Here is an 18199-nt window from a genome sequence, read left to right on the forward strand (position 1 = left end):
TAATCCACCTCACTCCCACAGGGGGCGCTCTCCAGGCCCAGGAGATGGGCCTTTCTCTGGTGTAAAGTCTGTGTCAGACAACCAGACCCAGAGGGGACTCTAACGACGGCTGTGCCCAGAAACAGGGCAGTAATCCTGGGTAAAGTCTGAGCTCCATCCCCCGGGAGGACCTCCAGGACCACCAGGACCGCCCTCTGGGCCAGAGCCCCAGGATGAGGCTCTGTACTCTGTGGTTCCTGGAAGAGTCTGAGGCAGAGGCTTAACCAGAGCCGAGAATAACTCAGAGGGGGAGGAGCCTGAGGGGAGTGGGAGGAGCCAGAGGAGAGGGGGAGGAGTCAGAGGAGAGGGGGAGGAGTGGCCACTAAACCTCCTCTGGTCATATGTTAATGATGGGAATGATATAAACAGGACGGGACAAAGCCTGGGGAAACTGGAGTCGGTCAAATCGATTCATATTTTTAGAAAATCTGTTTTTTATGAACAGATTATGAATGGGGGGGGGGGGGGGGGGGGGCAGAGCGTCCCAGGGCGAGAGGAGACGAACCTGTGACTCTGGGCAACTGAGAGCGTCATGTGCTTCTCACTCAGAGGAAAATGTGGTTAAAACGTCACAGATGTTCGACCGGACGGAGCTGGTGTTTCATTAGTGTCAGGTTAGGGATGATTTAATAAAGTCATTAAGTCAAAAAGAGCCGCTCACAGACCGGCTACTTTCAGATCCACATTCAGGAGGCCGGACTCAAAAAGAGCCGCTCACAGACCGGCTACTTTCAGATCCACATTCAAGAGGCTGGACTCAAAAAGAGCCGCTCACAGACCGGCTACTTTCAGATCTATATTCAGGAGGCCGGACTCCAAAAAGAGCCGCTCACAGACCGGCTACTTTCAGATCCATATTCAGGAGGCCGGACTCAAAAAGAGCCGCTCACAGACCGGCTACTTTCAGATCCACATTCAAGAGGCTGGACTCAAAAAGAGCCGCTCACAGACCGGCTACTTTCAGATCCATATTCAAGAGGCTGGACTCAAAAAGAGCCGCTCACAGACCGGCTACTTTCAGATCTATATTCAAGAGGCCGGACTCAAAAAGAGCCGCTCACAGACCGGCTACTTTCAGATCCATATTCAGGAGGCCGGACTCAACCCTCACATGGGCCTTTCAGCAGGTCTTCCAGTCTGGACCACAGGAAACTAAAACAGCCCTATAGTCCAGAGCAGACCTGGGCAAAATACGGCCCGCGGGCCACATCCGGCCCGTGAGATGATTCAGTCCGGCCCACGACTTGTAGGGCAGAAATTCAAGTATGTCAAAAAAAGTACATCTCTCGCCCATTCCTGTGCGGAGTTATGATGTTTTTAAGAAATGACCAGAAAGCTCCAGTGGTTGGTTACTCGGCTGGTGACCAAAGCTCGGAGGCGTCTCCAGGAGGTGGGGGCGTTCCTAGGAGGACTCAGGCAAACCTATCCCTAAAATGGCCGCCATCAGAGTTTTTACAGATTACTCAAAAATATGTGAATGTGCCAAGGCAACACTTCAGCCATGTTTTTAATGAGGGAGTGACAGAATAACAGGATGGAAAGCTTGCCCCCCCTTTAAGCCGTTTTTATGAAGCTCCAGTCCTGTCAGGCTCATTGTTTTTCATTTATTGAAAACAGTTTCCTCAATAGTATTTTCCCAATCAAAATGTTGTTTTTGTTTAATGTTGGAGCTTTTCTTAATGAACCCCCGCGAGACCCTCCCCAGGGAACTTGGAGACCCTGCTGTGGAGCAGAGGAGCTTCATTAACGAGGATCAGACGCTGAGTGAGCTGAATAAGGACGCACACGTGCAGGACGTGGAGAAACGTTTACAGAAAACAACAGTCGTACTAAACAACAGCAGGTTTCAGCCATTAGAACACATTAGAACACATTAGAACACATTAGAACACATTAGAACACATTAGAACACATTAGAACACATTAGAACACACGGAGGTGAGCAGGATCAGGCTGAGCTATTGTTGGTGCGGTTCCGACTCAAGTCAAGCTTCTTATGTGGCCCCTGATGAAAATGAATTGCCCCGGTCTGGCCACAGTCTAGCCCCGGTCTGGCCACAGTCTGGGCCTGGTCTGGCCCTGGTCTGGCCCCGGTCTGACCTCGGTCTAGCCCTGGTCTGGCCCTGGTCTGGCCCCGGTCTGAGGCTCAGAGCAGAACAATGCAGTGATAGTGTGTGGTTATAAATAGGAGCCTCAGCTGCTGCCCTGGCCTCAGTGAGCCTCAATGAGCCTCAGTGAACCTCAGTGAACCTCAGTGAACCTCAGTCTGAGGCTCAGTGAACCTCACTGAGGTTCAGTGAGCCTCAGTGAGCCTCAGTGAACCTCAGTGAACCTCAGTCTGAGGCTCAGTGAACCTCACTGAGGTTCAGTGAGCCTCAGTGAGCCTCAGTGAACCTCAGTGAACCTCAGTGAGCCTCAGTGAGCCTCAGTGAACCTCAGTGAACCTCAGTCTGAGGCTCAGTGAACCTCACTGAGGTTCAGTGAGCCTCAGTGAGCCTCAGTGAACCTCAGTGAACCTCAGTGAACCTCAGTGAACCTCAGTGAGCCTCAGTGAGCCTCAGTGAGGAGTCCAGGGGGTCCAGGAGACACATCTGTGATCCAGCTTCCGTTTCAGAGCTGGAGGTCCAGCTCAGATCTTTCGGGCTGTGGCTCCTTCTGCTCTGGTTTGGTTTTTGTTTTGAAATGTAATATTACGGCGAGCCATTGTTTCAGCAGGGGGCGCTAACGAGCTCTCTCTGGATAAAGTGCAAAGGTGTTTTTGGACATTGATGTTTGAGTAAAGTTTGTTCACAGGAAGGCATCGTTCTGTCCAAACTGAAGTGTAGTGCATGCTGGGTAAAGGGCAGAGAGGATTGTGGGAAATAGAGAAATACTCACAAACTTCCTCGACGCGGCAAACTCAGCTCCTTCTGCAAAACAGACGATAAAGGTCAGACTCTGGTCAGTACCACACATGTCCAGCAGAGGACACTGTAGTACCACACATGTCCAGCAGAGGACGCTGTAGTACCACACACGTCTAACAGAGGACACTGTAGTACCACACATGTCCAGCAGAGGACACTGTAGTACCACACATGTCCAGCAGAGGACGCTGTAGTACCACACATGTCCAGCAGAGGACGCTGTAGTACCACACATGTCGAGCAGAGGACACTGTAGTACCACATATGTCGAGCAGAGGACACTGTAGTACCAAACATTTCCAGCAGAGGACACTGTAGTACCACACATGTCGAGCAGAGGACACTGTAGTACCACACATGTCCAGCAGAGGACGCTGTAGTACCACACATGTCCAGCAGAGGACGCTGTAGTACCACACATGTTCAACAGAGGACACTGTAGTACCACACACGTTCGACAGGGGACACTGTAGTACCACACATGTCCAGCAGAGGACACTGTAGTACCACACATGTCTAACAGAGGACACTGTAGTACCACACACGTTCGACAGGGGACACTGTAGTACCACATATGTCCAGCAGAGGGCGCTGTAGTACCACAACCGTCCAGCAGAGGACACTGTAGTACCACACATGTCCAGCAGAGGACACTGTAGTACCACACATGTCCAGCAGAGGACACTGTAGTACCACACATGTTCAGCAGAGGACACTGTAGTACCACACACGTTCGACAGGGGACACTGTAGTACCACACATGTCCAGCAGAGGACACTGTAGTACCACACACGTTCGACAGGGGACACTGTAGTACCACATATGTCCAGCAGAGGGCGCTGTAGTACCACAACCGTCCAGCAGAGGACACTGTAGTACCACACATGTCCAGCAGAGGACACTGTAGTACCACACATGTCCAGCAGAGGACACTGTAGTACCACACATGTTCAGCAGAGGACACTGTAGTACCACACATGTCCAGCAGAGGGCGCTGTAGTACCACATATGTTCGACAGGGGACACTAGTACCACACATGTCCAGCAGAGGGCGCTGTAGTACCACAAACGTCCAGCAGAGGACACTGTAGTACCACACATGTCCAGCAGAGGACACTTTAGTACCACACACGTCCAGCAGAGGACACTGTAGTACCACACATGTCCAGCAGAGGGCGCTGTAGTACCACACATGTCCAGCAGAGGACACTGCAGTACCACACATGTCCAGCAGAGGACACTGTAGTACCACACATGTCCAGCAGAGGACACTGTAGTACCACACATGTTCAACAGAGGACACTGTAGTACCACACATGTCCAGCAGAGGACACTGTAGTACCACATATGTTCGACAGGGGACACTAGTACCACACATGTCCAGCAGAGGGCGCTGTAGTACCACAAACGTCCAGCAGAGGACACTGTAGTACCACACATGTCCAGCAGAGGACACTGTAGTACCACACATGTCCAGCAGAGGACACTGTAGTACCACACATGTCCAGCAGAGGACACTGTAGTACCACACATGTCCAACAGAGGGCACTGTAGTACCACACATGTCCAGCAGAGGACACTGTAGTACCACACACGTCCAGCAGAGGACACTGTAGTACCACACACGTCCAGCAGAGGACACTGTAGTACCACACACGTCCAGCAGAGGACACTGTAGTACCACACATGTCGAGCAGAGGACACTGTAGTACCACACATGTCGAGCAGAGGACACTGTAGTACCACACATGTCCAGCAGAGGACACTGTAGTACCACACACGTCCAGCAGAGGACACTGCAGTACCACACACGTTCAAATGAGGACACTGTAGTACCACACATGTCCAGCAGAGGACACTGTAGTACCACACATGTCGAGCAGAGGACACTGTAGTACCACACATGTCCAGCAGAGGACACTGTAGTACCACACATGTCCAGCAGAGGACACTGTAGTACCACACATGTCTAACAGAGGACACTGTAGTACCACACATGTCCAGCAGAGGACACTGTAGTACCACACATGTCCAGCAGAGGACGCTGTAGTACCACACATGTCCAGCAGAGGACACTGTAGTACCACACATGTCCAGCAGAGGACACTGTAGTACCACACATGTCCAGCAGAGGACACTGTAGTACCACACATGTCCAGCAGAGGACACTTTAGTACCACACATGTCGAGCAGAGGACACTGTAGTACCACACATGTCGAGCAGAGGACACTGTAGTACCACACACGTCCAGCAGAGGACACTGCAGTACCACACATGTCGAGCAGAGGACACTGTAGTACCACACACGTCCAGCAGAGGACACTGTAGTACCACACATGTCCAGCAGAGGACACTGTAGTACCACACATGTTCAAAAGGGGACACTGTAGTACCACACATGTCCAGCAGAGGACACTGTAGTACCACACATGTCCAGCAGAGGACACTGTAGTACCACACATGTTCAAAAGGGGACACTGTAGTACCACACATGTCCAGCAGAGGACACTGTAGTACCACACATGTCCAGCAGAGGACACTGTAGTACCACACATGTCCAGCAGAGGACACTGTAGTACCACACATGTCCAGCAGAGGACACTGTAGTACCACACATGTCCAGCAGAGGACACTGTAGTACCACACATGTCCAGCAGAGGACGCTGTAGTACCACACATGTCCAGCAGAGGACACTGTAGTACCACACATGTCCAGCAGAGGACACTGTAGTACCACACATGTCCAGCAGAGGACGCTGTAGTACCACACATGTCCAGCAGAGAACACTGTAGTACCACATATGTTCAAATGAGGACACTGTAGTACCACACATGTCCAGCAGAGGACACTGTAGTACCACACATGTCCAGCAGAGGACACTGTAGTACCACACATGTCCAGCAGAGGACGCTGTAGTACCACACATGTCCAGCAGAGGACACTGTAGTACCACACATGTCCAGCAGAGGACACTGTAGTACCACACATGTCCAGCAGAAGACACTGTAGTACCACACATGTCCAGCAGAGGGTGCTGTAGTACCACAAACGTCCAGCAGAGGACACTGTAGTACCACACATGTCCAGCAGAGGACACTGTAGTACCACACATGTCCAGCAGAGGGCGCTGTAGTACCACACATGTCCAGCAGAGGACACTGTAGTACCACAAACGTCCAGCAGAGGACACTGTAGTACCACACATGTCCAGCAGAGGACACTGTAGTACCACACATGTCCAGCAGAGGACACTGTAGTACCACAAACGTCCAGCAGAGGACACTGTAGTACCACACATGTCCAGCAGAGGACACTGTAGTACCACACATGTCCAGCAGAGGACACTGTAGTACCACACATGTCCAGCAGAGGACACTGTAGTACCACACATGTCTAACAGAGGACACTGTAGTACCACACATGTCCAGCAGAGGACACTGTAGTACCACACATGTCTAACAGAGGACACTGTAGTACCACACATGTTCAAATGAGGACACTGTAGTACCACACATGTCCAGCAGAGGACACTGTAGTACCACACATGTCTAACAGAGGACACTGTAGTACCACACATGTCTAACAGAGGACACTGTAGTACCACACATGTCCAGCAGAAGACACTGTAGTACCACACGTGTCCAGCAGAGGGCGCTGTAGTGCCAGACTCATTTGGAAACTGAGCTCTCTGAAAAGGTATAAACCTTTGGTTCCGGAGATGTCGGCTTTAATCGGCATTAGATCGTCCAAGAGCCGATATTTAAAGACACACAAATATCGGCCCGATACACCGGTCGATGTTGGAGAGTGAACTGGACCAAAAGCTTGACATTAAAAACACGCTGCAGCATCTCGCCTTCAAATGTGGAAAATAACTCTTATTTTAAGCTACTTGAGATAATTTTGTTATTTTTCCATTTTCTGACCAAACTGAAATATGTCCGTTTTTCTATTGAAATCAGAGGCACAGTGTTTATTCATGACATATTTGGAAAAAGATATTTCATGATATATGAAACAGTCAGGAGTATCACTTTCCTCCCTCCTCTCTCTCCCCCCCCTCCCTCCTCTCTCCCCCCCCCCTCCTCTCCCTCCCCCCCCCCCCCCTCCTCTCCCTCCCCCCCCCCCCCCCGTGTCCTGGCCTAATGCAGTCCTGATGACATTAGCCTGGCTCTCTGATGGACCTGATGGAGACGTCACAGCAGGACAAAGCTTTAGGTTCAGATTTCAGCCACAAACGGAAACTGAAACTTTATCTCCAGGTCCAATCTACGGAAATCTAACAGCTTCTTCACAAAAAACAGACGCAACTGAGGAAGAAAACCCAGCAAAAAGGAGAGCTCGATAAATCGGCCGGCTGATATATTGGGATTTTACAATATCGGCTGATCTAGGTGTCATGCTGCCTCTCATTTTAAATTCATTCATGCCAGGACTAGCAACAGCATGCTAAAGCTATCGGCAGCATGCTAAAGCTATCGGCAGCATGCTAAAGCTATCGGCAGCATGCTAAAGCTATCGGCAGCATGCTAGAGCTATCGGCAGCATGCTAAAGCTATCGGCAGCATGCTAAAGCTATCGGCAGCATGCTAAAGCTATCGGCAGCATGCTAAAGCTATATTATAGCTTATATTATATTATATTATATTATACTATATTATATTATATTATATTATATTATATTATATTATATTATACTATATTATATTATATTATATTATATTATATTATATTATATTATATTATTATAAACCAAACATTTGTATCGGCCAAAGAAAAACCCAAATCGGTCGACCTCTAAGAAAGAGCATAAAAAAGCAACAAAAATACAGCGAATAAGTGACGACAACGGAAGATCTTGGATCAGTTTTGAGGGTCTTAGCTTTCAAATGAGGCATTACACTGGCCGACAGTCGAGAAGCTTTCAGATTTGGGTAAAGCTGAACTGGAGAAAAGGTGGGAGTTTCCCTGTGGTCCTCACCTGCAGCCCCCGGCGGCGCCGCAGCCCGGAGGCGTCCATCTCCTCCTGCAGAGCGCCCCCTACAGCCCGCCCTCATGCCCACACTTTACACACTGGGCAGGAGTATTCGCAGTACGCGGGGCAGTATTTGCAGTACGCGGGGCAGTATTCGCAGTACGCGGGGCAGTATTCGCAGTACACGGGGCTCGGAGAGACTTGGGTCCCGTTCTCTTGGCCGTTGCCGTGGAAACGCCTTTGTCCATCTCTGAGCGACAGCAGCTGCTCCGCGTTTCACGGTTCGAGGCGAAACAGTTTGTGTTTACAAAGAGTAGTACTTTACTATACTGCGAGTACTTCATTAAATACTTCTACTACCACGACACGCAATCCTGCAGAACTGCATCACTTCTGTGTACTCAATCACAGGAGGAATACTTTTACATCAGAGAATACTACTGCAAATACTGCTTTAAAAATCCAATACTCCTAATATAAGTAACAGCAAACACTACTGCATATACTGCTCTAAACACTGCTTTAAGTACTGCAGTACTCAGATGGAAGTACTGCAGTATTTGCCCTCACAGATAAATCCACATGGTCTCGATGATCCATAAATGAGAGAAATCCACACAGCGTTTCTGCCGGTCCGGTCGTCTGTTGTTCCTCCTGCTCTCGTGCACTGCTCTCGTGCACTGCTCTCGTGCACTGCTCTCGTGCACTGCTCTCGTGCACTCCCCTCGTGCACTGCTCTCGTGCACTGCTCTCGTGCACTGCTCTCGTGCACGCTCCTCTGTGCTGTCGGCCAATGGGAGCGCGGCACACAGGAAGGAGAGACATTGAACCTGTGACTGAGGTAAAGACTCAGAGCGGATGAGTGTTCATTATTATTATGGGATGTGTGTTCATTATTATTATGGGATGTGTGTTCATTATTATTATGGGATGTGTGTTCATTGTTATTATGGGATGTGCGTTTCCATGGTGACCGTACAGGAGCTGCACCGCCCCCTGCTGGTTCATAAAGCATTAATACTGAGCTCACCACGGCTGACAGGGAGGGGGCGCTCTGGCCCAGGGCGTGTCCTCTCATCCTCAGCAGGTCTCCCTCTGACTGTCCAGACCCCGGCCCGGGGGCCGCCGCGGGGCCCGAGCCCAGCGCCGCGTGGACGCTCCCGGAGAGAGGCAGCAGCTGCTTCCCTACAGCAAACACATGTGTCACTACAAGGAGAGTAACATTTACATACAAATACATGTGTCACTACAAGGAGAGTAACATTTACATACAAATATATGTGTCACTACAAGGAGAGCAACATTTACATACAAATATATGTGTCACTACAAGGAGAGTAACATTTACATACAAATACATGTGTCACTACAAGGAGAGTAACATTTACATACAAATACATGTGTCACTACAAGGAGAGTAACATTTACATACATGTGTCACTACAAGGAGAGTAACATTTACATACAAATATATGTGTCACTACAAGGAGAGTAACATTTACATACAAATACACGTGTCACTACAAGGAGAGTAACATTTACATACAAATATATGTGTCACTACAAGGAGAGTAACATTTACATACAAATACACGTGTCACTACAAGGAGAGTAACATTTACATACAAATACATGTGTCACTACAAGGAGAGTAACATTTACATACAAATACATGTGTCACTACAAGGAGAGTAACATTTACATACAAATATATGTGTCACTACAAGGAGAGTAACATTTACATACATGTGTCACTACAAGGAGAGCAACATTTACATACAAATATATATGTCACTACAAGGAGAGTAACATTTACATACAAATACATGTGTCACTACAAGGAGAGTAACATTTACATACAAATACATGTGTCACTACAAGGAGAGTAACATTTACATACAAATATATGTGTCACTACAAGGAGAGTAACATTTACATACAAATACATGTGTCACTACAAGGAGAGTAACATTTACATACAAATATATGTGTCACTACAAGGAGAGTAACATTTACATACAAATATATGTGTCACTACAAGGAGAGTAACATTTACATACAAATATGTGTCACTACAAGGAGAGTAACATTTACATACAAATATATGTGTCACTACAAGGAGAGCAACATTTACATACAAATACATGTGTCACTACAAGGAGAGTAACATTTACATACAAATACATGTGTCACTACAAGGAGAGTAACATTTACATACAAATACATGTGTCACTACAAGGAGAGTAACATTTACATACAAATACATGTGTCACTACAAGGAGAGTAACATTTACATACAAATATATGTCACTACAAGGAGAGTAACATTTACATACAAATATATGTCACTACAAAGAGAGTAACATTTACATACAAATATATGTCACTACAAGGAGAGTAACATTTACATACAAATACATGTGTCACTACAAGGAGAGTAACATTTACATACAAATACATGTGTCACTACAAGGAGAGTAACATTTACATACAAATATATGTCACTACAAGGAGAGTAACATTTACATACAAATATATGTCACTACAAAGAGAGTAACATTTACATACAAATATATGTCACTACAAGGAGAGTAACATTTACATACAAATACATGTGTCACTACAAGGAGAGTAACATTTACATACAACACTTCAACAAACATGTGATTCACTACAATGTAAACATGTCTAACTACAAGGAACATGACAACAAAGATAGTGATTACAAGGACAGTGACTACAACAATAATCAATACAAGGATGCTGACTACAAGGATAGCGACACTGGAGACACTGTAGTTACACCAGTTCAGGTTTACCCAAATCTAAAAGCTTTTCGACCGGAGAGCAAATATCGAAGGCCTCATTTGAAAGCTAAGGCCGACAAAACTGATCCGAACTTTGTGTTGCTATTTTGACCATTTTTTTCCAAGAAGCTTTTAGATTTGGGTAAAGCCAAACTGGAGAAACTCAGTCTTGGACCGGGTCTCAGTCCTGGTCTCAGTCCTGGTCTCAGTCCTGGTCTCAGTCCTAGTCTCAGTCCTGGTCTCAGTCCTGGTCTCAGTCCTGGTCTCAGTCCTAGTCTCAGTCCTGGTCTCAGTCCTGGTCTCAGTCCTAGTCTCAGTCCTGGTCTCAGTCCTGGTCTCAGTCCGGGTCCTGGTCTCAGTCCTGGTCTCAGTCCTGGTCCTGGTCTCAGTCCTGGTCCTGGTCTCAGTCCTGGTCTCAGTCCTGGTCCTGGTCCTGGTCTCAGTCCTGGTCCTGGTCTCAGTCCTGGTCTCAGTCCTAGTCTCAGTCCTGGTCTCAGTCCTGGTCTCAGTCCGGGTCCTGGTCCTGGTCTCAGTCCTGGTCTCAGTCCTGGTCTCAGTCCTGGTCTCAGTCCTGGTCTCAGTCCTGGTCCTGGTCTCAGTCCTGGTCTCAGTCCTGGTCCTGGTCTCAGTCCTGGTCCTGGTCTCAGTCCAGGTCCTGGTCTCAGTCCTGGTCTCAGTCCTGGTCCTGGTCTCAGTCCTGGTCTCAGTCCTGGTCTCAGTCCTGGTCTGGTCCTGGTCCGGGTCTCAGTCCTGGTCCTGGTCTGGTCCCGGTCCGGGTCCCGGTCCGGGTCTTACCGGTCATGCCGGGGCCTCTCTCGTCGTGGCTCAGCTGTCGGCTCAGTTTGGTTCTGGCGGCCGACGGCGACAGGTCCGGGTTACTCAACTTCCTGTAGAGCAGCGGCAACGACTCTCTCTGAAAACACAATACTTATACTTCAATATATGTACTTCAATATATGTACTTCAATATATGTACTTCAATATATGTACTTTAATATATGTACTTCAATATATGTACTTCAATATATATACACTTTAATATATGTACTTCAATATATGTACTTTAATATATATACTTCAATATATATACTTCAATATATGTACTTCAATATATATACTTCAATATATGTACTTCAATATATGTACTTTAATATATGTACTTCAATATATGTACTTCAATATATATACACTTTAATATATGTACTTCAATATATGTACTTTAATATATGTACTTCAATATATGTACTTCAATATATGTACTTCAATATATATACTTCAATATATATACTTCAATATATGTACTTTAATATATGTACTTTAATATATGTACTTCAATATATGTACTTCAATAAATGTACTTCAATATATGTACTTCAATATATATACTTCAATATATGTACTTTAATATATGTACTTCAATATATGTACTTCAATATATGTACTTCAATATATATACTTCAATATATATCGTTCAATATATGTACTTCAATATATGTACTTCAATATATGTACTTTCAATATATATACTTTAATATATGTACTTTCAATATATATACTTTAATATATGTACTTCAATATATGTACTTCAATATATACTTCAATATATGTACTTCAATATATGTACTTTCAATATATATACTTTAATATATGTACTTCAATATATGTACTTCAATATATGTACTTTAATATATGTACTTCAATATATATACTTTATTATATGTACTTCAATATATGTACTTCATTATATGTACTTTAATATATATACTTCAATATATGTACTTCAATATATGTACTTCAATATATGTACTTCAATATATGTACTTCAATATATGTACTTTCAATATATATACTTTAATATATATACTTTAATATATGTACTTCAATATATGTACTTCAATATATGTACTTCAATATATGTACTTCAATATATATACTTTAATATATGTACTTCAATATATGTACTTCATTATATATACTTCAATATATGTACTTTAATATATATACTTCAATATATGTACTTCAATATATGTACTTCAATATATGTACTTTAATATATATACTTCAATATATGTACTTCAATATATGTACTTCAATATATGTACTTTAATATATATACTTCAATATATGTACTTCAATATATGTACTTCAATATATGTACTTTAATATATGTACTTCAATATATATACTTCAATATATGTACTTCAATATATGTACTTCAATATATGTACTTCAATATATGTACTTCAATATATGTACTTTAATATATGTACTTCAATATATATACTTCAATATATATACTTCAATATATGTACTTCAATATATGTACTTCAATATATGTACTTCAATATATGTACTTCAATATATATACTTCAATATATATACTTCAATATATGTACTTCAATATATGTACTTCAATATATGTACTTTAATATATGTACTTCAATATATATACTTTAATATATGTACTTCAATATATATACTTTAATATATGTACTTCAATATATGTACTTCAATATATATACTTCAATATATATACTTCAATATATGTACTTCAATATATGTACTTCAATATATGTACTTCAATATATGTACTTCAATATATGTACTTCAATATATATACTTCAATATATATACTTCAATATATATACTTCAATATATGTACTTCAATATATATACTTCAATATATATACTTCAATATATGTACTTCAATATATATACTTCAATATATGTACTTCAATATATGTACTTCAATATATATACTTCAATATATGTACTTCAATATATGTACTTCAATATATGTACTTCAATATATGTACTTCAATATATGTACTTCAATATATGTACTTCAATATATATACTTCAATATATGTACTTCAATATATATACTTCAATATATATACTTCAATATATGTACTTCAATATATGTACTTCAATATATGTACTTCAATATATATACTTCAATATATGTACTTCAATATATATACTTCAATATATGTACTTCAATATATATACTTCAATATATGTACTTCAATATATGTACTTCAATATATGTACTTCAATATATGTACTTCAATATATGTACTTCAATATATATACTTTAATATATGTACTTCAATATATGTACTTCAATATATATACTTCAATATATGTACTTCAATATATGTACTTCAATATATGTACTTTAATATATATACTTCAATATATGTACTTCAATATATGTACTTCAATATATGTACTTTAATATATATACTTCAATATATGTACTTCAATATATGTACTTTAATATATATACTTCAATATATGTACTTTAATATATATACTTCAATATATGTACTTCAATATATGTACTTCAATATATGTACTTTAATATATGTACTTCAATATATATACTTCAATATATGTACTTCAATATATGTACTTCAATATATGTACTTCAATATATGTACTTCAATATATGTACTTCAATATATATACTTTAATATATGTACTTCAATATATATACTTCAATATATATACTTCAATATATATTTTCAAATATATACTTTCATATTCATGCCACAAAATCCTGTAGTAATAATGACATAGAGTCTATTTTCTTTCAGCGCTCGTGTGTTAAAGCTCAGACTGTGATATTAGTAATACTATATAATACTATATAATACTATATAATACTATATAATACTACATAATACTATATAATACTATATAATACTATATAATACTATATAATACTACATAATACTATATAATACTATATAATACTATATAATACTATATAATACTACATAATACTATATAATACTATATAATACTATATAACACTACATTATAATACTATATAATACTATATAATACTATATAATACTATATAATACTATATAATACTACATTATAATACTATATAATACTATATAATACTGTATAATACTATATAATACTATATAACACTACATTATAATACTATATAATACTATATAATACTATATAATACTATATAATACTATATAATACTATATAATACTATATAACACTACATTATAATACTATATAATACTATATAATACTATATAATACTATATAATACTACATATTACTATATAATACTATATAATACTATATAATACTATATAATACTACATATTACTATATAATACTATATAATACTATATAATACTATATAATACTTTTGTAGCAGTAGTAGTAGTAGTAGTAGTAGTAGCAGTAGTAGCAGTAGTAGTAGTAGTAGTAGTAGTAGCAGTAGTAGCAGTAGTAGTAGTAGTAGTGTCTGCAGTAACAGTCGTGTCTGAGCTGATGAAACTCTGAAACACGTTGGTTCTTGTCACATTCCTCAAGTTAGAGTCAAACAGCTGCTCTCAGTCGTCCAGGAGCTTTAACCTCAGTCGTCCAGGAGCTTTAACCTCAGTCGTCCAGGAGCTTTAGTCTCAGTCGTCCAGGAGCTTTAGCCTCAGTCGTCCAGGAGCTTTAGTCTCAGTCGTCCAGGAGCTTTAGTCTCAGTCGTCCAGGAGCTTTAGCCTCAGCCGTCCAGGAGCTTTAGTCTCAGTCGTCCAGGAGCTTTAGTCTCAGTCGTCCAGGAGCTTTAGTCTCAGTCGTCCAGGAGCTTTAGTCTCAGTCGTCCAGGAGCTTTAGTCTCAGTCGTCCAGGAGCTTTAGTCTCAGTCGTCCAGGAGCTTTAGTCTCAGTCGTCCAGGAGCTTTAGTCTCAGTCGTCCAGGAGCTTTAACCTCAGTCGTCCAGGAGCTTTAGTCTCAGTCGTCCAGGAGCTTTAACCTCAGTCGTCCAGGAGCTTTAGTCTCAGTCGTCCAGGAGCTTTAGTCTCAGTCGTCCAGGAGCTTTAGCCTCAGTCGTCCAGGAGCTTTAGTCTCAGTCGTCCAGGAGCTTTAGTCTCAGTCGTCCAGGAGCTTTAGCCTCAGTCGTCCAGGAGCTTTAGTCTCAGTCGTCCAGGAGCTTTAGTCTCAGTCGTCCAGGAGCTTTAGTCTCAGTCGTCCAGGAGCTTTAGTCTCAGTCGTCCAGGGGCTTTAGTCTCAGTCGTCCAGGAGCTTTAGTCTCAGTCGTCCAGGAGCTTTAGCCTCAGTCGTCCAGGAGCTTTAGTCTCAGTCGTCCAGGAGCTTTAGTCTCAGTCGTCCAGGAGCTTTAGTCTCAGTCGTCCAGGAGCTTTAGTCTCAGTCGTCCAGGAGCTTTAGTCTCAGTCGTCCAGGAGCTTTAGCCTCAGTCGTCCAGGAGCTTTAACCTCAGTCGTCCAGGAGCTTTAGCCTCAGTCGTCCAGGAGCTTTAGTCTCAGTCGTCCAGGAGCTTTAGTCTCAGTCGTCCAGGAGCGTTAACCTCAGTCGTCCAGGAGCTTTAGTCTCAGTCGTCCAGGAGCTTTAGTCTCAGTCGTCCAGGAGCTTTAGTCTCAGTCGTCCAGGAGCTTTAGTCTCAGTCGTCCAGGAGCTTTAGTCTCAGTCGTCCAGGAGCGTTAACCTCAGTCGTCCAGGAGCTTTAGTCTCAGTCGTCCAGGAGCTTTAGTCTCAGTCGTCCAGGAGCTTTAGTCTCAGTCGTCCAGGAGCTTTAGTCTCAGTCGTCCAGGAGCTTTAGTCTCAGTCGTCCAGGAGCTTTAGTCTCAGTCGTCCAGGAGCGTTAACCTCAGTCGTCCAGGAGCTTTAGTCTCAGTCGTCCAGGAGCTTTAGTCTCAGTCGTCCAGGAGCTTTAACCTCAGTCGTCCAGGAGCTTTAACCTCAGTCGTCCAGGAGCTTTAGCCTCAGTCGTCCAGGAGCTTTAACCTCAGTCGTCCAGGAGCTTTAGCCTCAGTCGTCCAGGAGCTTTAGTCTCAGTCGTCCAGGAGCTTTAGTCTCAGTCGTCCAGGAGCTTTAGTCTCAGTCGTCCAGGAACTTTAGTCTCAGTCGTCCAGGAGCTTTAGTCTCAGTCGTCCAGGAGCTTTAGTCTCAGTCGTCCAGGAGCTTTAGTCTCAGTCGTCCAGGAGCTTTAGTCTCAGTCGTCCAGGAGCTTTAACCTCAGTCGTCCAGGAGCTTTAGTCTCAGTCGTCCAGGAGCTTTAGCCTCAGTCGTCCAGGAGCTTTAGCCTCAGTCGTCCAGGAGCTTTAACCTCAGTCGTCCAGGAGCTTTAGTCTCAGTCGTCCAGGAGCTTTAGTCTCAGTCGTCCAGGAGCTTTAGTCTCAGTCGTCCAGGAGCTTTAACCTCAGTCGTCCAGGAGCTTTAGCCTCAGTCGTCCAGGAGCTTTAGTCTCAGTCGTCCAGGAGCTTTAGTCTCAGTCGTCCAGGAGCTTTAGTCTCAGTCGTCCAGGAGCTTTAACCTCAGTCGTCCAGGAGCTTTAGTCTCAGTCGTCCAGGAGCTTTAGTCTCAGTCGTCCAGGAGCTTTAGTCTCAGTCGTCCAGGAGCTTTAGTCTCAGTCGTCCAGGAGCTTTAACCTTAGTCCTTACAGACATTAGGCCAGAGGAACACTTCATTTGAAAGCTAAGACCTACAAAACTGATCTAACTGAGGTTTTTCCGTGGGTTGTCGCGTGTTGTCGTCACGGACTCGTTCTTTTTCATCTCACTTTCATCATTTTTTGTGTTACTTGTTGCTCTTAGATTGTTTTATTTTGACGGGTTCTCTCAGATTTGGGTAAAGCCGCCTGCAGGCTCAGGAGAGTGTTTTATTGTGACGGGTTCTCTCAGATTTGGGTAAAGCCGCCTGAAGGTTGAGGGTGTTTTATTGTGACGGGTTCTCTCAGATTTGGGTAAAGCCGCCTGGAGGCTCAGGAGGGTGTTTTATTGTGACGGGTTCTCTCAGATTTGGGTAAAGCCGCCTGCAGGCTCAGGAGGGTGTTTTATTGTGACGGGTTCTCTCAGATTTGGGTAAAGCCGCCTGAAGGTTGAGGGTGTTTTATTGTGACGGGTTCTCTCAGATTAGGGTAAAGCCGCCTGAAGGTTGAGGGTGTTTTATTGTGACGGGTTCTCTCAGATTAGGGTAAAGCCGCCTGAAGGTTGAGGGTGTTTTATTGTGACGGGTTCTCTCAGATTAGGGTAAAGCCGCCTGAAGGTTGAGGGTGTTTTATTGTGACGGGTTCTCTCAGATTAGGGTAAAGCCGCCTGAAGGTTGAGTGTGTTTTATTGTGACGGGTTCTCTCAGATTTGGGTAAAGCCGCCTGTAGGTTCAGGAGAGTGTTTTATTTTGAAAGGTTCTCTCAGATTTGGGTAAAGCCGCCTGACGGCTCAGGTGTTTCCTGTGAGGAGTTACTGCAGGTCAGAGTCTCAGACAAACAGAGGCAGGTCCTGGTTAATGATCCACCAGGAGCAGCTTCTGTGAGACACGAGGCCTGAGACCAACCAGACCTAAACCAGACTAAACCAGACTAAACCAGACTAAACCAGACCTAAACCAGACTAAACCAGACCTAAACCAGACTAAACCAGACTAAACCAGACTAAACCAGACTAAACCAGACCTAAACCAGACTAAACCAGACTAAACCAG

The 18199-nt window shown here is 43.2% G+C and overlaps 1 protein-coding gene across 1 annotated transcript in view; it reads right to left on the reverse strand.

The window, feature by feature from the left end:
• The window catches only part of mast2 (microtubule associated serine/threonine kinase 2), a gene marked incomplete at its 3' end in the record, with an annotated part of 78805 nt that overhangs the window by 52053 nt on the left and 8553 nt on the right, over window positions 1-18199 (reverse strand). Inside the window, exons 2-4 of the mRNA XM_079559066.1 lie at window positions 11525-11642; window positions 8953-9107; window positions 2917-2948 (exon numbers count right to left, since the gene is read on the reverse strand). Of these exons, the coding sequence (XP_079415192.1) occupies window positions 2917-2948; window positions 8953-9107; window positions 11525-11642 (305 nt within the window). The remainder of the gene's footprint in view (window positions 1-2916; window positions 2949-8952; window positions 9108-11524; window positions 11643-18199) is intronic.

This window comes from Gobius niger (genome assembly GCF_951799975.1).
Source record: "Gobius niger genome assembly, chromosome: 6".
Lineage (NCBI taxonomy): Eukaryota > Metazoa > Chordata > Actinopteri > Gobiiformes > Gobiidae > Gobius > Gobius niger.